This window comes from Nilaparvata lugens, chromosome X (assembly GCF_014356525.2).
Source record: "Nilaparvata lugens isolate BPH chromosome X, ASM1435652v1, whole genome shotgun sequence".
In the NCBI taxonomy this organism is placed as follows: Eukaryota; Metazoa; Arthropoda; class Insecta; order Hemiptera; family Delphacidae; genus Nilaparvata; species Nilaparvata lugens.
In genome coordinates, this window is record NC_052518.1 from 103,138,727 (window position 1) to 103,163,094 (window position 24,368).

At 32.0% G+C, this 24,368-nt stretch overlaps 1 protein-coding gene across 6 annotated transcripts in view; it reads left to right on the forward strand.

Moving 5' to 3' along the window:
* LOC111052909 (catenin delta-2) overlaps positions 1-24,368 on the forward strand; it is a gene marked incomplete at its 3' end in the record, with an annotated part of 143,475 nt that overhangs the window by 69,809 nt on the left and 49,298 nt on the right. For 4 of the 6 annotated variants that reach the window (XM_039442891.1, XM_039442894.1, XM_039442892.1 and 1 more), the window contains 3 exon segments: positions 6,064-6,226; positions 11,236-11,422; positions 22,342-22,497. In XM_039442891.1, coding sequence (XP_039298825.1) covers positions 6,064-6,226; positions 11,236-11,422; positions 22,342-22,497 — 506 coding nt within the window. 6 annotated transcript variants of the gene reach the window in all.

A 24,368-nucleotide genomic window follows, 5' to 3' on the forward strand; every position in this document is an offset into this window, starting at 1 on the left:
ATCAGTATTTGATAGTTCAGTATTAAATTTATCGTTTTCAAAATGGGTATACTGTTCCAATTACTTGGAACAGATAAATAGATCATCACATTAGCATGTAAACTGATTCCAAAAATGGAATGAGAACTCAATCCTTCATAGTAGACACAATATCACATTATTCCGTTAAGTTGAAATTAATGCCAAGCAATATTTTATACTGTTCGACAATGCTTGGATCTTATTCAACCCAGTTCGTCTCTTTCTCTCTATTTTTAAGGTCTCTATTTTTCTATTTCAAACGTCTTTATTTCAAATCATAAATACAGTACCTCTGTTTGTTGTGAATTAGTAAATGTGATTGCTGTGGACTATGGTATTTATTTTTGTATCAATTATATTTAATTAATTTATTGTATAAGTGATAAATTATACTAGTTTTGGGATGAATGTATATATTTGGGATTTCGATTCGAATAGTTTTGAAAAAAGTATGTACTGTTTTCCATTCTACAAACTCAAATTCAAACAAATAATTCAGACTCAACTGGTTAGAGACTTAGTACTCTCAGGCTCAACTCATACTTACGCAACTCAGGTCGAGAAGAGACTCGACTCTAGTCGAGATCATGTATCTTCAAATGGTGACACTCAGACCAGTCGATTCTAGTCTCCGCGACTGTCACCATTTAGAAACACATGCTCTCGACTAGAGTCGAGTCTCTTCTCGACCTGAGTCGCGCAAGTGTGAGTTGAGCCTTAATTTTACGGGCTTGAATATGATCAGTCTGATGCACCTTCACTTCATACTTTGAACTTAATATCAAGTATTGATAAATAAATGTATATTTTTTTAATTACATTGTAAAAATCGTATTTAAAGATAGACCATTTGAATTATGTCTTGCTACATATTGATTTTTGCGTGATATGCTAATAAATAAATTATCCTTTCATATGTTTATCTGTGTTGAACTCTATTTAAATAAATGTAAAAATGTTGAAACGCACTTGGTAAAATAACAATGTATAATATGAGGAAGATATTGAGAACTAGCTACGTAGTGATGCCCCTTTGTTTATGGGTGATACGTACTCACCTTTATTCTTTAAATAAGTTTTTTCTTTAGAATAGACTAAAGGTTTTTCGATCTGATATGAAGTTTGCTCTACATTGAAACACTATTCCAAGCTTTCCAACTATTCTCATGTTAATCTTGGAGACTAGTAAGATACAAGATAAAAATTTATGAATATAGCGCGCTTTACGTTTGAAAAATGGAAGGAGATAATATCTCAATGCTAATTCTTGGACTTGAGAAATAAGTATTGGGAAATTTATGAATAGTTTAGTAATAGATTGAGAATAATAATAGTATAATAGTAATATATAGTATAATAGTATAATAGTAGTATATAGAATAATAGTAATAGATTGACAAGTTGATGTTAAACTACTGTTAACATATTTTAAGTTGAGGTAAACAACAACATTTTTCCATCTATGACGTTTCAAAGTATACAGTAATAATAAGCCCTGTTGCACAAAAAGCCGGATAAATTAGAGTCGTAATTAATTTGACGAGAACCAATCAGAGAAGGCTTTTCCAAAAAGAAGGCTTCTGATTGGCTCTCGTGAAATCAAACACGATTGAAATTTAACTGGCTTTTGTGCAACCGGCACAAAACAAAAATTTTGACGTTATATGAAGTAAATAATATTTTCTTTGTTCGATTTATTATTGATTACTATTAGAAAATAAAATAATGTTTATTAAAAGCCTTAAATGAGAAGTTTATCATTTTTAAGTACGTGTCAAGGCCTTGCATACTTTGAAAATATTCAAGTTAATGATTATTTATTTTTTCGAAATATCCTAACACTTGTGATTCGATAAAGTAGAATAATTAATTCACTTGCTAAAAAATTAAAAAGTCTTTATACAGACCTACAATGTAGTCTCGTGAGACTGCCCTTTTAGCCTTCTATAATAGTCCCAGAATTTTATACAATAAACCTTCTCTAATAAACCTTATAGTCCCAGAATGTTATTGTAGATTAATGTATAACTTTACTTCAATTGCGCTATGATCAGCTAGAAAATACCTTCGAACTCAAACAAAGAAGACTATTTTGTCGATGCTTGACATTTTTCACATTCTTTCCATAGTTTAGTGAGAATATTGATGTAAACAATGAGAATGATCTCATAGGTACATAAAACAGTTCAAAAATTCTTGTATTAGATACATATTTTTAACCATTATTAGTATCTAAACAAATATCTGGAGTCTTTATAAATTCACTCGAATCTTCCAACAGTTGCCAACTGAATGTTTTGATTCTATTCATCTTTATTTAGTCAGTCAGTCATTTATACAATAAGAACATTATCGAAATGATAGGGAGAGGAAAAATAAGGTAACCTTGTGCTATTCCTCTCCCAAATTTAGATAACACAGTCCGAAATAGGTTAAGTCTTGTAGTTCTTCAATTCACAAAATTTTCAGTCCTCAAGTATTTTCAAAAAAGTAGATTTTCAAATTTAGATACTTCAAAACTGAACATAGAAGAAATATTTCACATTATTATAACTAAAATAGGAAATATTCTATCTCTATTTTATTATGTTGCATACGTTTTATCATCAAATTGGTTAAGGGTTTTAGGCTATAAGCAGTCAGGGAGCGGTCAGGCATTCGGTTCCGAATCCTAATTTATTAACACCACTAATTCATTTAAAAAATACTTTACTCTGTAAAAAATTACTTCAGACTTGGAGGAATTTGCGGCGCAGAGAAATGGAGGGAGATCAGCCAATTACAGTGATGGATTGAGTCATAGGTGGAAGCGCAGTTGTCAATTTGCCGATTAGAGTCAGTCGAGTCTGTGATTGCAGAGGGGAAACTTCCTAAGTTTGATATGAGCGCTTGAACACCCACTGGAAATTAGAGAACGCTGGCCGGTACTCAACGGCAACATAGCCGCCGTTGTATCCCTGCCGTTTTATGTCCTCTGCTGCGCATGTCCAACCCAAGTAAGAAGTAATTTTGTACAGAGTATAGTTTCGGTTGCACAAAGAAGCTACCTTCTATGATTGCAAATGGAAAATTACTGAGATATTGCAATTATACAAATGCTAATGAATTAATTATTATTATTAAACGAAAATCCAAATTAAATGCTGTCATTTACATCTATAGTGTGGTCCACGTTATAATGGCAGTGAATAAAGATAGAAGAATAGCGATGCCGATTCTCTGCATTAATTGATTATATTTCTACACTGTCAAAAACATAATACAGTGGATTATAATGGCAGTGAATAAAGATAGAAGAATAGCGATGACGATTCTCTGCATTAATTAATTATATTTCTACACTGTCAAAAACATAATTGTCATCGTTTTGGACCTAGAAAAGGATAGTATCACCGGCTTTGTCGAATGATAGACAAGGATAGCAAAACTAAAATTGATCAAATACTGTCATTATAACGTGGACCTCACTATAGCTGTTTACCCTGTTGTCAATATTTGCAGTAGCAGAAGTCTTCGGGGTGAATTACAATATTTAATTTGGATTTTCGTTTAATAATAATAACTTCTATGGTTGATTCTCGTGGAATTTAATCATGATTAGAATTCAACAGGCTTTTGTGCAACTGGGTTTGAGTTATTCTTCATTTGCTGTCTAACGATTGACCATATCTGGAATACTTGGGCGTGTCTTGTCTTGGCCAATGGCAGTAGAGCTCAACCTTCATTGGTCAACAGTTATTGGCCAATTGTAGAGCTTCACCCATACTACATATTCTCCTGCTCAATGTTTAAGCTTGAAGATTACTACATATTGATAATAATTCATATTGATTCGATGGAGTGATATATGGTGTAGTAGATAGAGTGCTTGCTATAGCATCCTAGAAGTCCCGGGTTCAAAACCACTTATCAACGAAAGATTTTAGCAAAGTCACTCCCGTGTTATCGGATGGCACGTTGATTTTCGGTCCTAGCTGAAGTATGACAGTCGTAAGGCCCAATGACGGCTTAAAGCTGTGCAAAGGCTAAAAATAAACTTTTTACACGTGATATTTTTCAAAGTTTTTCGATTTGTATATCATCAAGCTATCAAAATGAAAAAGTTTTCTCTGGAAAATTTTTTTCTGATCATTACTTTTTGAGATATGAGCGCCTAAAGTTTAAATTTTTGGGACAGAACATTTCAAATTCGTTAAGAGATAAATCCATGAGATTTAGAGGATAGATTCTTCATGGTATTGTTGATCTAGTTAAACAAAAATTTTCTGAAAATATCAATTTTTAAGATAGTTATTCAATTTACTAAAAATAACCAAAAATAACTTTAGTTATTATTATAACTAAAGTTATTTTTGGTAAATTGGATATTTACTATATTAAAAATTGATATTTTCAGAAAATTCTTGTTTCTCAATAACTCAAGTTATTTTTGGTAATTTTTAGTAAATTGAATAACTATCTTGAAAATTGATATTTTCAGAAAATTTTTGTTTTACTAGATCAACAATACCATGAAGAATCTATCCTCTAAATCTCATGGATTTATCTCTTACCGAATTTGAAATGTTCTGTCCCAAAAATTCAAACTAGGCGCTCATATCTCAAAAAGTAATGATCAGAAAAAAGATTTTCCAGAGTAAACTTTTTCATTTTGATAGCCTGATGATATACAAATCAAAAAACTTGGAAAATTTCACGAGTAGAAAGTTTATTTTTAGCCTTTGCACAGACTAAAATTATATATTAAAGCGAGGTGGGACCTTCCCGCAAGGAATTCTCGTATCAACTAGAGTCATACGAATTTACTTTATTTACTACAACCAACTGTGCCCAATTCTATCAATATTTTCCTTGGAAAAATGTATTGAAAAATAGAAGAATAAAACTTTATACTTTTTTATTTTCGCACGGTCTTCTCAATGTAGTCTTGAATTTAAATATCCAATTCTAATTCATTAATCCTTGCTATTTTGAACATCCTACATCTCAATATTTTTACTTATTTTGGAAAGTACATTGATAATTCGATGTCAGAGGTAAATAGAATCATGGCCTTTATAAAATAATGCTTCTATGGCTGTAATATGTTGTATTAAATGCTTATATGTTGTATAAAATTTCTTTTTTGATTTATTTCAACAATGAGGCTACAGTATTGCAATTTTTTTGAGATTTCGTCTTTGAGACTCCAGGAGGGAGTATAAGACAAGTCATTCTCAATTCCATACAGTACAGAACAGTCAAAGTGTATGAATGAATACCAATCCATACGGAATAGTCAAGTGAACATATAGTCGATAATACAGCCCTATTCTAATTACTCGTCATATTTTAATTCTTTGAAGCCAGTTCAATGTGAAAGGAACTCTTGTAAGCTATAAAAAGCTGCATCAATTAAATACTTTTTCAATTGGTTTTTAAATGTCTGGGTATTTTCAATTCTTTTCAGCATGAGCGGTAGCTTGTTATAGAATAATCTACCAGTATAGCTTGGTTTTATCTCGAATAGTCTACTATTATGCCTCACCAAGTGATAGGCAGATCGGTTTCGCGTGTTGTAATCATGAACAAGCAATGAAAAAGCAGGCGCTAGCCCAAAACCTCCTAATGGTATAACAACCGAAACTAGTATCTCAAAATTGTTGTAATAAATGAGTGGTTTTGACAATATCAAGTAGTTTTTATTAAATAATAGAAAATTTTATTTTAAATTGAAAATTTTGTGTAAAATTTAATTTTTGGATAGTAGCGCTCGTCCAATTTTCATCTAGCTTTTAACCCTGTTGCCAATATTTGCATTAGCGGAAGTCTTCTGGGTGATTTACAACATTTAATTGGGATTTTCGTTTGATAATTATCATAAATTAGTATTTTCATTTGTAATATTTTTATTTGTAATATTTTTATTTATAATATTCTTATTTATAATTTTCCATTTGAATATTCATCATCTACCACATCTTCACAACAACACAGAAATTCACTGAATGTTTTCGATTTTGAGCTTTTTGATTTTGATTTGTTGTTAATTTGAATAAACAGGGCACAACTGCAGCCTGATATGCAGGCACAACAGCAACAGGTGGCTGGGAACGTGGCAGCAATGGACGCCTATAATGGTGGAGGCAACCATTCGCCAAACTCTCATATCTCCGACAATTCATTAGCCACTGCCACCCTAGTCTCCCGCACACAGAAGCAACAGGTATGGCTCAAATAGTTACAGTCAAATAGTAATAGTTATAGTCAATAGTTATAGTCAAATAGTAACTTATATCTTCCCTCGTATCTTTATTTCGTTATAACAGAGTCTACCATGAAAGGTGTGACATACCAGAGAAGTTACTTCTTTACAAGATGTCTATTCATATAGAATTGTTCGTTGTTGTTTGCTAAGAGCGTATCTTTACAAATGTAGCAAAAGAACTAGCATTTATAATAATACTAGCCGTCAGGCTCGCTTCGCTCGCCATATCCGTCTAGCCAGGGGGCTCCGCCCCCTGGACCCCCGACTGGATCGTCCCAGAATGAGATCAGCTGTTAGGCTGATATGATTTTTGTCATATGTTAGGACAACCCAGTCGGGGGTCCAGACTAAACGTCTGGCTAAACGGATATGGCGAGCGAAGCGAGCCTGACGGCTAGTAATATAATATTCCCAGGATTGAAGTAGCAGTGCCCAATCAATTTTTCCGCGATAAATGCATTAAAATCTTCAACTTGGTGCCAACCTAATAAAGTCAACTCAACTTAATGCCAACCTGACAAAATTATTAATTTAGTTTATTTCATTTATTAAAGTTTAGTATATTCATTTTTCTAAAAATAACCTTTCTTATTATTATCCGTAATAGAACATTAATATTTATTTACTAATTCCATAATTTTGTTTGTTTGTATTATACATTTTTACTAATTTTATTATAAAAAACTTTAATCCCATATCAGTGAATGAAGTTTGTAAATAGTAATTATTACACGCAATAAGCAACTAATTACTTATACCCCAACACATATAATATATAGTGGGGTGTATATTTATTCATTGAAATTATCATTTATTCATTGTTGAAACACCGCTGATTTATGTAGTTATATTACAATACTATATTATCAATATTCTAATGTTGCATTCAATCTTCATTGTAATTAATAAGTTTTCATAATATGTGAAATTTGTTGCATAATTGGCTGTTGTACTGTAATTTATTGTAGATTCGTGAATGAACCAGAATGTATTGTAACTTACTTAAAATTTGAAATTTGAAGTTGCCAGTTAACAACTGTTTCGAAGAGGTACTCTATCTAGATTATAGTTCTATAGTAACATATGACATATGATATGGAAATTTCAATTATAATTAAGAGATTGGGAGAAGAAGAATATACATGCTAAAAGACGAACTTTAAACCCTTAAAACCACCCTTAGAGTTAAAATATTGCCAAAAGATTTCTTAGTGCGCCTCTAAAGGGCCAACTGAACATACCTACCAAATTTGAACGTTTTTGGTCCGGTAGATTTTTAGTTCTGTGAGTGAGTGAGTGAGTGAGTCAGTCAGTCAGTGCCATTTCGCTTTTATATATATAGATGACAACAAATAGCTGTCAACTGCAAGTCTCACAGACTAGATTGACAAAAAATATCCAAATTAACTTTAATTATATGTGTGTGAAATTGTTTTATAAGTTACTATTAGCATAGAGATACAATAGCGTAAGTAGATATCCCATGGTATGGGGTGTTTATGTCGCAACTTTTACTGTTATTTCAAGCCGATAGTTCATGTAATTCTTTCCCGTAAAGTTGTGTGATACTGGTAGTCTCTCATAGTGTGCCGTTCATACACTCTTACCCGGTCAAAACAGTTAAAATCGACAGTAATCGGCTTGAGAACAGTAAAAGTTGCGACATAAACACCCTATACAATGGGATATCTACTTACGCTATTGTTTCTCTATGCTATTAGTTGCCTTCATGAAAGCTTATTACTTCAATGTATAACACTTTGTGCCGGTTGCAGAAAAGCCGCCGGTTGAAATTTTAGTAGTGATTTAATCTCACGAGAGCCAATCAGAGAAGGTTTTTTTGAAAAGATGGCTGATTGGTTCTCGTGAAATTAATCACGATTAAAATTCCGGCTTTTGTGCAACCGGGCCTTTCTTTTTTAAGGCTGTGCGAAGGCTAAAAATAAACTTTCTACTCGTGATATGTTTCAAAATTTTTCGATTTGTATATCATCAAGCTATCAAAATGAAAAAGTTTTCTCAAGAAAACATTTTTTTTCCGATCATTACTTTTTGTGAAATGAGCGCCTGAAGTTTGAATCTTTGGGACAGAACATTTCAAATTCGGTAAGATTTAAATCCATGAGATTTAGAGGATAAATTCTTCATGGTATTCTTGATCTAGGAAAACAATTTTTTTTTGAAAATATCAATTTTAGAAAAAGTTATTCAATTTACCAAAAATAACTCAACTAAAATTTATTTTTGGTTATGTTTAGTAAATTGAATAACTATCTTGAAAATTTATATTGTCAGAAAACTTTTGTTTTACTAGATCAACAATACCATGAAGAATTTATCCTCTAAATCTTATGGATTCATCTCTTACCGAATTTTAAATGTTCTGTCCCAAAAATTTAATCTTTAGACGCTCTTATCTCAAAAAGTAATGACCAGAAAAAAATTTTTCAGTGAAAACTTTTCCATTTTGATAGCTTGATGTTGAACAAATCGAAAAACTTTGAAAAATATCACGAGTAGAAAGTTTATTTTTAGCCTTTGCACAGCCTTAATTACTATGTACAATCTCTTGAAATCCAAACCGATTTGAGTGTTTTTCTCTATTATTTGTCTTGGTAGTTATTTTATGTATTATTAAGATTACTCCACCTATGTATTGTTCAAATACAGATTATCAAAGCTAATCACCATGCTTGTACTATCGTTATATCGATTTGTTTCAATTGCTTATTTAGATGCAGTAATGTGTTCTAATTGACAATGGCCCGGTTGGAGAAAAGTTAAATATTAACGATGATTAAATGACAGTTGAATACCACGAGAACCAATCAGAGAAGCGGATACTTCTTCAATTACACTGTTCACACTCACTGGAAAAAGTGATCAGTCAACTTCTAAGTTATTATACAGTTACTAGCTGGCCCGGCGACTTCGTACCGCCAAATAGTTAATGCATCTGGTGACAAACTAGCTTGATACACACCTGAGGAGGTGCGATTCGGCATTTTGCATTCAGGTGCTTCTTGCTTATTGGTTTGGATGGGATAACTCACACACACTGAATCGGGCATGGCGTGGAACGGTGTGATAATACAATCTCCGTAAGATCAACTCTTTGTATCACCAAGCCGCGCCTCCTCAGGTGTGCTTAGCCTTAGCCTAATCTGATGCACTATATTTTTATGAAAATTATCCAACAATCATTATTTACATTTATATCTCAATATGGACTTTCTATGTGCTTAGTTATTTGTTCAGCAGTTTCTATTTTTAGACATAGTTGAATGCAGCTTGCTGGGAAATTGAATGGTATATATAAATATCTCCTTGCTGCTGATTTCCCCGTGCATATTCCAAATTTACAGCATTCCGAGTTCTACGACCTAAGTTTGGTCGTCGTTCGTACCGCGGCATTATTATTAGAATTAGAATTTTGTGAATCAGTAGAAAGAGAATAGAAAAACAGATCTACCGACGGCCGTTGGATGACGCAATGATTATAACAGCTGATTTTAATTTCTGTGTGTGGCCAGCTCACAAATCTTCTCCCATAAGGATTACATGTAAACTTTGAAGGACCGTAGGAAAGAGTCCTGAAGTCGGATAATAAATTTGATAGGCCATAAACCTGGTCCTGAACCTAACGAACGAACACAACTAAAAAAAATCATCAAATTCGGTGCACACGTAAAAAAGTTATTGAATGTCAAAATTTGAGGCTCGATTTTCATTTATCTTCTTCTTCTTATGCTTCAATCGTCCGATTAGTTGGCAGCTTTCCATCTTTGTCTGTCCAGAGCCAGCTGTTTTAGTTGGGTATAGCTCTGGACCCCAAGATCCCGGGTTATCTGCTTCAAATATTGTAGCCGGGGTCTTCCACGAGCCCGTTGTCCACTGATTGCACCTTCCAGTATTGTTAGCGTGAATTCGCTGTGTCTTATAATATGTCCTATCCAAGAATGCCGTCTGTCCCTAAGAGATTTCAATAGAGTTTTTTGTGTCTCTTCAGCCCTTTGAAATACTTCTTCATTTGTTATTCTATCGGTCCATTTTATTTTCAGCATTCGCCTCCAACACCATTTATATAGATTTGTAAATGTTTTTTCCTACAGTTACCTTGAAAAGTGGCCATTGCTGCACTGATTACAGAACGCAAAGAATCACTTTTCCGCTCTAGTGCGGGAAAAATTTTTCTGCACTCCAGATTTGCAACATGGCAACGCAAAATACTTAGTAGGTTATATGGAGCAACACTGCAGCAAAATCAAAATGAAGTTGGTAACAGTGACTGGGCTGCTGTAGTGAGCAGAGGTGCAACGAAGCACAACGAGCACAGCATTAAGTACCTATATATTATAACCAAGGACAACATTTTTATTCAATTTGACAATAAATTAAGGTTTTTATCAATAATAAAATTACACAGAAAAACATTTGATGCATTTCAGGCAATTTTACCCATAATTACCCACTTTTCATATTCAATGGTAACTGTAGGAAAAACTTAATGTGAAATACGTGCGCAAAGTTCCTCTGCTGCACTCAAGAAACCATTCCGCCCTCGCCTACGGCTCGGGCGTAAACGTTTCTTTCGGTGCAGCAAACTTTCACTTTGTGCACTAGTTGCACAAATAACTATTTACTGGAGGAAATTAAATTAATTTATTCAATAGCACTTTATCACAGTTGAAATTTAACAGACTTTTGTATAACCGGGTCATAGTTTATTGTTTTTCTTTTTTGTGTAGTTGAGAAGTTGATATTGTGTTAATTATTCATATTGAATGAAAAAGACTAAGAAATTGCCAAAAAACCACTGATTTATTGATAATTAGAAAGACCGGTTTCGGTTATTACACCATTGTCAATCTCAGTAAATCAGTGGTTTTTTGACAATTTCTTAGTCTTTTCCATTCAATAGTTTATTGTAATGAGTGTGTAACAATTGTGTTATTTGTTTTTGTCAGGTAACGACGGTAACAAAAGTAGTACGTGAAGTGCACCACATGGGCCCCGAGTCCCAACCGCCAGTGGACTATGTGCCCATCGGGCTGCCTTACGCCCATCCCCCGCACCCGCACCACCATCACCACTTCGCTAACTACGAACACATGCCCGGGCAGGAACCTACCTACGGACCACCACCCGATCAAGGTAAGTTTATATTTCTAATCAAAAGTAAAGGGTGTTTCAAAAAGAATGACCCAATTATAAACAGTCATATCAAGGTCTTGTTTCAAAAAGAATGACCCAATTATAAACAGTTATATCAAGGTCTTGTTTCAAAAAGATGACCCAATTATAACAGTTATATCAAGGTCTGTTTCAAAAAGAATGACCCAATTATAACAGTTATATCAAGGTCTGTTTCAAAAAGAATGACCCATTATAAACAGTTATCAAGGTCTTGTTCCAAAAAGAATGACCCATTATAAACAGTTATATCAAGGTCTTGTTCCAAAAAGAATGACCCATTATAAACAGTTATATCAAGGTCTGTTTCAAAAAGAATGACCAATTATAAACAGTTATGTCAAGGTCTTGTTTCAAAAGAATGACCCAATTATAAACAGTTATCAAGGTCTTGTTCCAAAAAGAATGACCCAATTATAACAGTTATATCAAGGTGTTGTTTCAAAAAGAATGACCCAATTATGAACAGTTATATCAAGGTCTTGTTCAAAAAGAATGACCCATTATAAACAGTTATATCAAGGTCTGTTTCAAAAAGAATGACCAATTATAAACAGTCATATCAAGGTCTTGTTCCAAAAAGAATGACCCAATTATAAACAGTTATATCAAGGTGTTGTTTCAAAAAGAAGACCCAATTATAAACAGTTATCAAGGTCTTGTTCAAAAAGAATGACCAATTATAAACAGTTATATCAGGTCTTGTTTCAAAAGAATGACCCAATTATAAACAGTTTATCAAGGTCTTGTTCCAAAAAGAATGACCCAATTATGAACAGTTATATCAAGGTCTTGTTTCAAAAAGAATGACCCAATTAAAACAGTTATATCAAGGTTGTTTCAAAAAGAAGACCCAATTATAAACAGTATATCAAGGTCTTGTTTCAAAAAGAAGACCCAATTATAAACAGTTATATCAGGTCTTGTTTCAAAAGAATGACCCAATTATGAACAGTTATATCAAGGTCTTGTTTCAAAAGAATGACCCAATTATGAACAGTTATATCAAGTCTTGTTTCAAAAAGATGACCCAATTATAAACAGTATATCAAGGTCTTGTTTCAAAAGAATGACCCAATTATGAACAGTTATATCAAGGTCTTGTTTCAAAAAGAATGACCCAATTACAAACAGTCATATCAAGGTCTTGTTCAAAAAGAATGACCCATTATAAACAGTTATCAAGGTCTTGTTTCAAAAGAATGACCCAATTATAAACAGTTATTCAAGGTCTTGTTTCAAAAAGAATGACCCAATTAAAACAGTTATATCAAGTCTTGTTTCAAAAAGAATGACCCAATTATAAACAGTTATTCAAGGTCTTGTTTCAAAAAGAATGACCCAATTACAAACAGTCATATCAAGGTCTTGTTCAAAAAGAATGACCCAATATAAACAGTTATATCAAGGTGTTGTTTCAAAAAGAATGACCCAATTACAAACAGTCATATCAAGGTCTAGTTTCAAAAAGAATGACCCAATTATAACAGTCATATCAAGGTCTTGTTTCAAAAGAATGACCCAATTAAAACAGTTATATCAAGGTCTTGTTCAAAAAGAATGACCAATTATAAACAGTTATGTCAAGGTCTTGTTTCAAAAGAATGACCCAATTATAAACAGTTATCAAGGTCTTGTTCCAAAAAGAATGACCCAATTAAAACAGTTATATCAGGTCTTGTTTCAAAAGAATGACCCAATTATAAACAGTTATTCAAGGTCTTGTTTCAAAAAGATGACCCAATTATAACAGTCATATCAAGGTCTAGTTTCAAAAAGAATGACCCAATTATAACAGTCATATCAAGGTCTTGTTCCAAAAAGAATGACCCAATTATAAACAGTTATGTCAAGGTCTTGTTTCAAAAGAATGACCCAATTAAAACAGTTATATCAGGTCTTGTTTCAAAAAGAATGACCCAATTATGAACAGTTATATCAAGGTCTGTTTCAAAAAGAATGACCAATTATAAACAGTTTATCAAGGTCTTGTTCCAAAAAGAATGACCCAATTATGAACAGTTATATCAAGGTCTTGTTTCAAAAAGAATGACCCAATTAAAACAGTTATATCAAGGTTGTTTCAAAAAGAATGACCAATTATAAACAGTTTATCAAGGTCTTGTTTCAAAAAAATGACCCAATTATAAACAGTTATATCAGGTCTTGTTTCAAAAAGAATGACGCAATTATAAACAGTCATATCAAGGTCTAGTTTCAAAAAGAATGACGCAATTATAAACAGTCATATCAAGGTCTTGTTTCAAAAAGATGACCCAATTATAAACAGTTATGTCAAGGTCTTGTTTCAAAAGAATGACCCAATTAAAACAGTTATATCAAGGTTGTTTCAAAAAGAATGACCCAATTACAAACAGTCATATCAAGGTCTTGTTTCAAAAAGATGACCCAATTATAAACAGTTATCAAGGTCTTGTTTCAAAAGAATGACCCAATTATAAACAGTTATTCAAGGTCTTGTTTCAAAAAGAATGACCCAATTAAAACAGTTATATCAAGGTGTTGTTTCAAAAAGAATGACGCAATTATAAACAGTCATATCAAGGTCTTGTTTCAAAAAGAATGACCCATTATAAACAGTTATCAAGGTCTTGTTCAAAAAGAATGACGCAATTATAAACAGTCATATCAAGGTCTTGTTTCAAAAGAATGACCCAATTATAAACAGTCATATCAAGGTCTAGTTTCAAAAAGAATGACCAATTATAAACAGTCATATCAAGTCTTGTTTCAAAAAAATGACCCAATTATAAACAGTTATATCAAGGTTTGTTTCAAAAAGAATGACCTAATTATAAACAGTTATCAAGGTCTTGTTTCAAAAGAATGACCCAATTAAAACAGTTATATCAAGGTCTGTTTCAAAAAGAATGACCCAATATAAACAGTTATATCAGGTCTTGTTTCAAAAAAATGACCCAATTATAACAGTCATATCAAGGTCTTGTTTCAAAAAGAATGACCCAATATAAACAGTTATATCAAGGTTGTTTCAAAAAGAATGACCAATTATAAACAGTTATCAAGGTCTTGTTTCAAAAAAATGACCCAATTATAAACAGTTATATCAGGTCTTGTTTCAAAAAGAATGACGCAATTATAAACAGTCTATCAAGGTCTTGTTTCAAAAGAATGACCCAATATAAACAGTTATATCAAGTCTTGTTTCAAAAAGATGACCCAATTATAAACAGTTATGTCAAGGTCTTGTTTCAAAAGAATGACCCAATTAAAACAGTTATATCAAGGTTGTTTCAAAAAGAATGACCCAATTATAACAGTTATATCAAGGTTGTTTCAAAAAGAATGACGCAATTATAAACAGTCATATCAAGTCTTGTTTCAAAAAAATGACCCAATTATAAACAGTTATTCAAGGTCTTGTTTCAAAAAGAATGACCCAATTAAAACAGTTATATCAAGGTCTTGTTCAAAAAGAATGACGCAATTATAAACAGTCTATCAAGGTCTTGTTTCAAAAAGAATGACCCATTATAAACAGTTATCAAGGTCTTGTTCAAAAAGAATGACGCAATTATAAACAGTCATATCAAGGTCTTGTTTCAAAAAGATGACCCAATTATAAACAGTCATATCAAGGTCTAGTTTCAAAAAGAATGACCTAATTATAAACAGTTATGTCAAGGTCTTGTTTCAAAAAAATGACCCAATTATAAACAGTATATCAAGGTCTTGTTTCAAAAGAATGACCCAATTAAACAGTTATATCAAGGTCTTTTTCAAAAAGAATGACCAATTATAAACAGTTATCAAGGTCTTGTTTCAAAAGAATGACCCAATTATAACAGTTATATCAAGGTTGTTTCAAAAAGAATGACCCATTATAAACAGTTATGTCAAGGTCTTGTTTCAAAAAGAATGACCTAATTATAAACAGTTATGTCAAGGTCTTGTTTCAAAAAGAATGACCCAATTATAAACAGTCATATCAAGGTCTAGTTTCAAAAAGAATGACCCATTATAAACAGTTATATCAAGGTCTGTTTCAAAAAGAATGACCAATTATAAACAGTCTATCAAGGTCTTGTTTCAAAAAAATGACCCAATTATAAACAGTCTATCAAGGTCTTGTTCAAAAAGAATGACCAATTATAAACAGTCATATCAAGGTCTAGTTTCAAAAAGAATGACCTAATTATAAACAGTTATCAAGGTCTTGTTTCAAAAGAATGACCCAATTAAAACAGTTATATCAAGGTTTGTTTCAAAAAGAATGACCTAATTATAAACAGTTATATCAAGGTTGTTTCAAAAAGAATGACCCAATTAAACAGTTATATCAAGGTCTTGTTTCAAAAAGAATGACCCAATTATAAACATTATATCAAGGTCTTGTTTCAAAAAGAAGACCCAATTATAAACAGTTATATCAAGGTCTTGTTTCAAAAAGAATGACCCAATTATAAACAGTTATATCAAGGTCTTGTTTCAAAAAGAATGACCAATTATAAACAGTTATATCAAGGTCTTGTTTCAAAAAGAATGACCCAATTATAAACAGTTATATCAAGGTCTTGTTTCAAAAAGAATGACCCAATTATAAACAGTTATATCAGGTCTTGTTTCAAAAAGAATGACCCAATTATAAACAGTTATATCAAGGTCTGTTTCAAAAAGAATGACCAATTATAAACAGTATATCAAGGTCTTGTTTCAAAAAGAATGACCCAATTAAAACAGTTATATCAAGGTCTTGTTTCAAAAAGAATGACCCAATTATAAACAGTCATATCAAGGTCTTGTTTCAAAAAGAATGACCCAATTAAAACAGTTATATCAAGGTCTTGTTTCAAAAAGAATGACCCAATTATAAACAGTTATATCAAGGTCTTGTTTCAAAAAGAATGACCCAATTATAAACAGTTATATCAAGGTCTTGTTTCAAAAAGAATGACCCAATTATAAACAGTTATATCAAGGTCTTGTTTCAAAAAGAATGACCCAATTATAAACAGTTATATCAAGGTCTTGTTTCAAAAAGAATGACCCAATTATAAACAGTTATATCAAGGTCTATAAAAATCAGGTCAAGACACTCGTGTTCCTTATGGAGCGGCCATTTTGTGCCTATTTCAATACAAATAAATTTTATTTCCATCAACATACAAATAAACAATCTAATCAATACTAGTAGTTCAGAGAACAGTAGAATTCGCTACACTCACAAAAATCACTATTGACACACGCCCGCCTATTCACACACAAACACACATACAAATTGGATTTAGAGTATGATGATATAAATGCAATAGGATCGGTGGTGGACGCTGAGAAATAGAAGTTCTTTACATTTTTGAGCTAGGATGCACGGTTAAAGAGATAAAAATCTGAAACTTGAAATGTGGGTCTTGAGTGGGGGGGGAATGATTGAATTATAAAAAATTCAAAATTTTCAACATGTAATGTATGAAATGAGACCACCTTGGAGCGCTGAAGAATAAAGGTCCTCTACACTTTTGAGCTTGGAAGCACGGTTGAAAAGATAAAAAATCTGAAACTTGGATTGGGACTTGTAAAAAAAATCGAATTCCAAAAATTAGAAAATTTTCAACATGTGATACATGAAAAAATACCGCTTTGAAGAGCTGAGAAGAATGAGCAAAATTTGAACCTGATCTGATAAAGTATTGAAAAGTTGGGTTGATTTTTAGGGTAAAATTTTCTAATAAAGGGCCGCCATCTTGAAACGGGGATGAATTTAAAAATTTAGAATACATACGTTTCTTCGCCTTGTTTCAAAGTACTTGTATACCAAATTTTATCCAAATCGGACCATAACTGCGACTGTAACTGCGGTACAAACAAACAAACAAACAGACTAACGCCGATTGACTTGAAACATAGAATTCGCTTCGCTCATTCAAAAATATACATAATATTCAAAAATACAATATATGACATTTACTACAAATATAAATTGCATTTTTTCGAAAATTAACCCACTCAACTATGGGAAACCCATGTTCTAGAGCAGGTGTAGTAGTAATAAATTAAATTTAGAGTGAGGGTGCAAATACATTGGGTAAGTGAGCTCACATATTGTTCGAAATTATGTTTTCTATATTATGTCTTCTAGTTGTTGTGATCCAGTTTTTAACGGCGCATTCAAATTTTCTTGAGTTTTCTATTATCTTGATGTGTACAGGAAGTAAATTGTGGAGTTTTGGTGCTAGGTGGTTGAAGTGTCGTTGGTATGTTGCCTTCCTAGCCACGTTCGTGATAAGTAGGCTTCTATTTCTTGTGTTGTGACAGTGGTTTCTGTTCTGAAAGCTTTCTGGGTTCTTGTGTAGTCTGCAAATAATTTCTAGGGAGTAGAGTTGTCTTGCGTCCATCACACCAAACTCATTGTAGAGTTGGTCTGACAGATAACGAGGTGGCTCCTGCTAGATTATTTAATTATTAGTCTTTGCACTTTTCATGGCGGTACATTAGAAAATACAATCTAATTCAATTTGCTCGTAACAAAATCATGTATTATGAATTTTAAAAACAATATTCTAGTTTAGATAATATGTGAATTCAGGTTTTCAATTTTTTAATAATGAAATTTCAATAATGAATGCTTCATTTATTTATTATTAAAAATTGTTCTTATTCTTGTAGCCTAAGGATTATGATTCATAAGGCATTGGGACAAGACAGAAATATGCGAGGCCAACTTCAAAAGGAGTTTAAAGTTCCCGATCAATTAAATCTAAAAATCAACAATTCAGTTCCTAGTATTTTGCTAAATACTCTAATTCTGTAGGAATAATTATTTTTACAATTTCAATTACTAATAACACATCAAGTTATGTTCAATCTACAATGATAACAGCTAAAAATAAATTTGAAAATTGGTGAACCCCACAAAATGGCGATTTTGCAATGCATCACGGGTTTGTGTGACCTTTATTTTATAGACCTTGTTATATTTATTTTAAAAAATGGTGCACTCAAACCAATTTTACTTCAAATTACTCACAGAAGTATCAAGTTTATGATGATGTATTATAAGTGTTCTATGTGTCCCCCTTTTGAGGCTCGGACGACATCTAGACGGTAGCCAAATTCATCCCAGACCGTTCGAAAGATGTCTGTCTTCTAGGACTGTGTAGCTACTGTATCAGTTATCCTGGTTTTTAGCTACTCAATATCAAGTACTAAGAGAGGAACATAAACACGATCTTTAAAGTTCTTCTCAAGATGTCTTCTCAAACTGACTGTAGCTACTGCTTCAGTTATCATGGTTTTTAGCTCCTCAATATCAAGTGCTAAGGGAGGAACATAAACATGATCTGTATCGTTGTTTCTTCCTTAGAACTTGATATTAGGAGCTAAAAACCAGGATAACTGATGCAGTAGCTACAGTCCGAGAAGACTTGCATCTTGCGAACAGTCTGGGATGAATTTGGCTAACGTCTAGATGTCGTCCGAGCCTCTAAACAAGGGCACATAGAACACTTATAATACATCATCATAAACTTGATACTTCTGTAATATGATGTAAAATTGGTTTGTGTGCACAAGTTTTAAAAATAAACATAACTGTTTAAAATTGGGTCATCCTTTTTGAAACACACACGGTATATTATTCAACAAGCTGGCAAAACAGTGTTTTCTCCACACTTCACAGATATTGTACAACGTAGACAACTTCAGATCGATTCACTGGACTTTTTGAAAGGAACAGGAACTTGACGAACTGAAAACTAGTCGTCATGAAATTCCCAAGTCGGTCTGATCAACTGAGGTCTTATGAAGTGATCGTCATTCATTCAATAGTATATTATGCATCAAATCTGAGAACTAATTAATAATAATAATTTAATATTTTTTTTAAATGAAACACATGATGTTCTTGGAGGAAAAAGACAGTGACATTGTCAATACCACAATATTTGTTCAAAAATAATTTAGATTACAGAACCAGGTTTCATGGCAACACCTGTTTAAAGGCAACTAGTAGATTATATTACTAAGGGTCATATGCTAACACTAGGTTAAACGCTAAACCACGTTTACTTGCAGATATGATTGCATTATCATATAATGTGTTTCACACGGTGTTTAAATGAACAGCTGACATTTCTCCGTTTAAACCGAGTATCTGCATACGAGCCTAAATCTACTACTTTTAAACCCTTAACCGCACCAGAGTGATAAATGTTTCCATTTCATGTGTCTTAACTCTTGTACATTTTTATTAGTTGTTTATCAGATTTATGAGATAAATGTTGCTTTTACAAAACTGAGTTTTGAAGTTATTCAAAAATGAATTATACGATTGATTACGTTTTATCAACTTCTATTTTTAAAGTATAGCTCAAAACAAGAGTTAGTTGCATTTAGTGATTGTTAAAGTACTGGAAAATGTACAGCTTCTCTTCTTCTTTGAAGCATTGTTCTTTGTTTTATCAACTTCTATTTTTAAAGTATAGCTCAAAACAAGAGTAGTTGCATTTAGTTATTGTTAAAGTACTGGAAAATGTACAGCTTCTCTTCTTATTTGAATCATATTATATTACTTTAAGGCTCAACTCACACTTACGCGATTCAAGTTGAGAAAAGACTGCGACTCTAGTCTCTTCATGACACAGCATGTGCTTTCAAATGTCGACACTCAGACCAGTCGATTCTAGTCTCCGCGACCTCACGACTGTGAGACTGAGTCGAGCGTCGACTCGACATGTTGGTCGAGCCTCGACTTGAGTTGCGAAGTACCATGTATTTTTAATGAAAGTGAGGTTATGTTTCATGAAAGTGATGTTTTACCATTTCAGATAAGAAAATAATACGAATTAGATAAGACGATATATTCATAATAATTTATTATAAAATTTGTTTTACATGCTAAGTAATGACGAATTAGGTCTTATATTTTTGATAAAGTAAGGTTAGAAAATGGAGTAGCGTGGAACTGAAGTAGTGACAATGAGCAAGGAAGTCGTAAGGTCGAGAGACTGGAGTATCCTCCACTGGAGTCGTACGATTTGAGTCGAGGTAGTGTGAGTTGAGCCTAATAGTTTGAAAATTCAAAACCATGTGTGCATTCTGCAAGGTCCAAGGTGTATTGCTTTTTTACTTAATGAATTAAAAACGTCTTGTTGCACTTTTGATCTTTCATAATGAAACTGGAAATAGATGAAAATATCAGATTTGATGAACATCTTCGATAGCAAAGAAAGAATAAAGACGTTTCAGTTGAAAGTCATCTTTATCACTTGAAGGCGTGCAAAGGCTAAAAATAAACTTTCTACTCGTGATATATTTCAAAGTTTTTCGATTAGTATATCATTAAGCTATCAAAATGAAAAAGTTTCCCATGAAAACATTTTTTTTCCGATCATTACTTTCTGAGATATGAGCGCTTGAAGTTTGAATTTTTGCGACAGAAAATTTCAAATTCGTTAAGATGTAAATCCATGAGATTTATAGGATGGATTCTTCATCGTATTGTTGATCTAGTAAAACAAAAATTTTCTGTAAATATCAATTTTTGAAAATGTTATTCAATTTACCAAAAATAACTCAACATAAAGTTATTTTTAGTAAGTTGGATAACTATCTTAAAAAATGATATTTTCAGAAAATTGTTGTTTTACTAGACCAACAATACCATGAAGAAACCATCCTCTAAATCTCATGGATTTATATCTTACCGAATTTGAAATGTTCTGTCCCAAAAATTTAAACTTTAGGCGCTCATATCTCAAAAAGTAATGATCGGAAAAATATGTTTTCCTGAGAAAACTTTTTCATTTTGATAGCTTAATGATATACAAATCGAAAAACTTTGAAATATATCACGAGTAGAAAGTTTATTTTTAGCCTTTGCACAGCCTTAATTTTTGAGATAAGGGAAGAAAAGTTTACAAGATAACCTTATTCTGAAATGTGTCATCACCGAAATTTATTTAAAAAAAAAAAAAAACACAAGGATTGACTTAGTATTTTATCTACCAATGCTATTAAAGCAGTGTCATTAATTGTAACATAAATAAAATGAATAACCTCCAATATTTTTGTTCTTTACTTGTTGTGGACAATCGGCAATCACAATTCTGTTTCTTACTTTAAATTTATTTTTATTTTCTATTCCAATTTATTTTCCTTACTTTATTTTGTTATTTCAATTTATTTTCCTTTTTTTATTTTGTTATTTCAATTTATTTCCCTCATTTTATTTTGTTATTTCAAAACAAAAATACAAGGATCTCCATGGTATTTTATATACCAATGTTATTACAACAGTGTCATTTGTAACATAAAAATAGGAAAAATAACCTCAAAATTTTTTTCATTACTTGTTCTGGACAATCGACAAGCACAATTCTGTTTCTTACTTTAAATTCATTTTTATTTTCTATTTCAATTTATTTTCCTCATTTTATTTTGCTATTTCAATTTATTTTCCTTATTTTATTTTGCTATTTCAATTTATTTTCCTTATTTTATTTTGTATTTCAATTTATTTTCCTTATTTTATTTTGTTATTTCAATTTATTTCCCTCATTTTATTTTGTTATTTCAAAACAAAAATACAAGGATCTCCTTAGTATTTTATATAACAATGTTATTACAACAGTGTCATTTGTAACATAAAAATAGGAAAAATAACTTCCAAAATTTCGTTCATTACTTGTTCTGGACAATCGACAAGCACAACTCTGTTTCTTACTTTAAATTCATTTCTATTTCAATTTGTTCTCCTTATTTTATTTTGTTATTTCAATTTATTTTCCTTACTTTATTTTGTTATTTTAATTTATTTTCCTTATTTTATTTTGCTATTTCAATTTAATTTCCTTATTTTATTTTGCTATTTCTTCTATTTTGTTCGTTTTTTTTCGTTTTAGCCCACCACTACCGCTCAAATTATCATGATTTCGATCCTTATATTTATCCAAATCGATCTTATCCGTCCTACGGTCAGCTGCAGTCAGAGTATAGTGAACAGCCTGCCACCCCTCCAAGCCCTAGCGAACAAAGTGAATCACCAACGCCCCATAATGGTAAATTCATTATTATTTTATAATTTTGTTACTTTTATCTTTCATTCATCTTCAGTGCGCTTATTAACTCTTTAATATTTATTTCGATATTATTTTTATAATGGTACATTCATAATTATTTTATCTTTCATAATTATTAATGATTTATTTTTCATTCATAATTATTATCTTTACATTTATAATTATTTTATTTCATTGATTTCTTCATTTTATTTGCCATATCTCAGCTTGATTATCACTATTTCATTTTGGATCCATACAACATATCCAAATTATTACTACTAACTCGTTACTACCATCAAGTTTTTATAAGTTACTAGATTCAGGATGATGTAGACGGTCTGATGTATGGTTTGTAATTTCAGTAGTAAAAAACTACTGTTAACTGCTTACCATGGACTTATACTATCTTATATTAGGTATGCTATTTTAGTATGGGGTAATTCATCTCAACAAAATATGGACAGAGTGTTTGAGATTCAACAGAAGGCACTCAGATGTATAGAGAAAGTGAATAGGTTAGACTCTTGTAGGCCTTTATTTAAAAAGCTTGGTCTATTAACTGTGCCATCTTTGTATGTATATGAAGTTGTAATGCATGTGAAAACGAGTGGTGTGATCCAGAATTCAGATGTTCATGAGTATAATACGCGAAACAGAGCAGATTATCATATAATGGGTCACAATAGTAGGTTATTTGAACAAAAACCAGATTATATTGGTAGAACATTTTATAACAAGCTACCTCAAATCTTGAAAAGTAATGATGACCTTTTACCTATTTCTATTATTGGGCTTGTTGATTTTTGATTCAAGAATTGATTTTTGTTTTTATTTATACATATTTTTGGTTTACTATCTTTTAATTTATATTTTAGAATATTATCACGGCAAATGTACAAATAATTTAAAGAATATTTTCGAACTCGTGGCTGGAGCTCAAGGCTTCTTTTTCCAGCCACACCAATGTATATTAGTTGATAAGTGTTATTTTGTGAACTTCGAGTGAATTGGTAAATAAATAAATTTGATTTGATTTTTGATTTGATTTGATTTGATTTGAAGATTTTCAAAAAACAAATGAAATAGTTATTTGTGCAACTAGTGCGCAAAGTGACAGTTTGCTGCACCGAAAGAAACGTTTACGCCCGAGCCGTAGGCGAGGGCGGAATGGTTTCTTGAGTGCAGCAGAAGAACTTTGCGCACGTATTTCACATTAAGTTTTTCCTACAGTTACCATTGAATATAAAAAGTGGGTAATTATGGGTAAAATTGCCTGAAATCCATCAAATAACTTAGTAGTGTTTGAATGGCGAGGCGGCTGTGTGGTGTGTGCTGTGGTGGCACTGTGCTGTTGCTGTCCTCGATATATTATATAATAGTAATAATTAGCGCGTTGTGCTTCGTTGCACCTCTGCTCACTATAGCAGCCACAGCAGTCACTGTTACCAACTTCATTTTGATTTTGCTGCACTGTTGCTCCATATAACCTACTAAGTATTTTGCGTTGCCATGTTGCAAATCTGGAGTGCAGAAAAATTTTTCCCGCACTAGAGCGGAAAAGTGATTCTTTGCGTTCTGTAATCAGTGCAGCAATGGCCACTTTTCAACGTAACTGTAGGAAAAAATATTTAGTTGATAGTGCTTTTTATAGTGTACAAGTATTCCTTTCAAACCTAAACTAGGTTGAACTACTTAGTGTTAGAATTATTATGTAATAACATGACTTGTCTTATACTCCATGACTGGAGTCTTTAGGACGTAATCTAAAATAAAAAAAATAAAATAAATCAACACGTTATTACTAACAAGTTAGAATAATTATTCGATATTTTTGGACAGTTTCATTCAACGGATGATTTCCTTCTGCT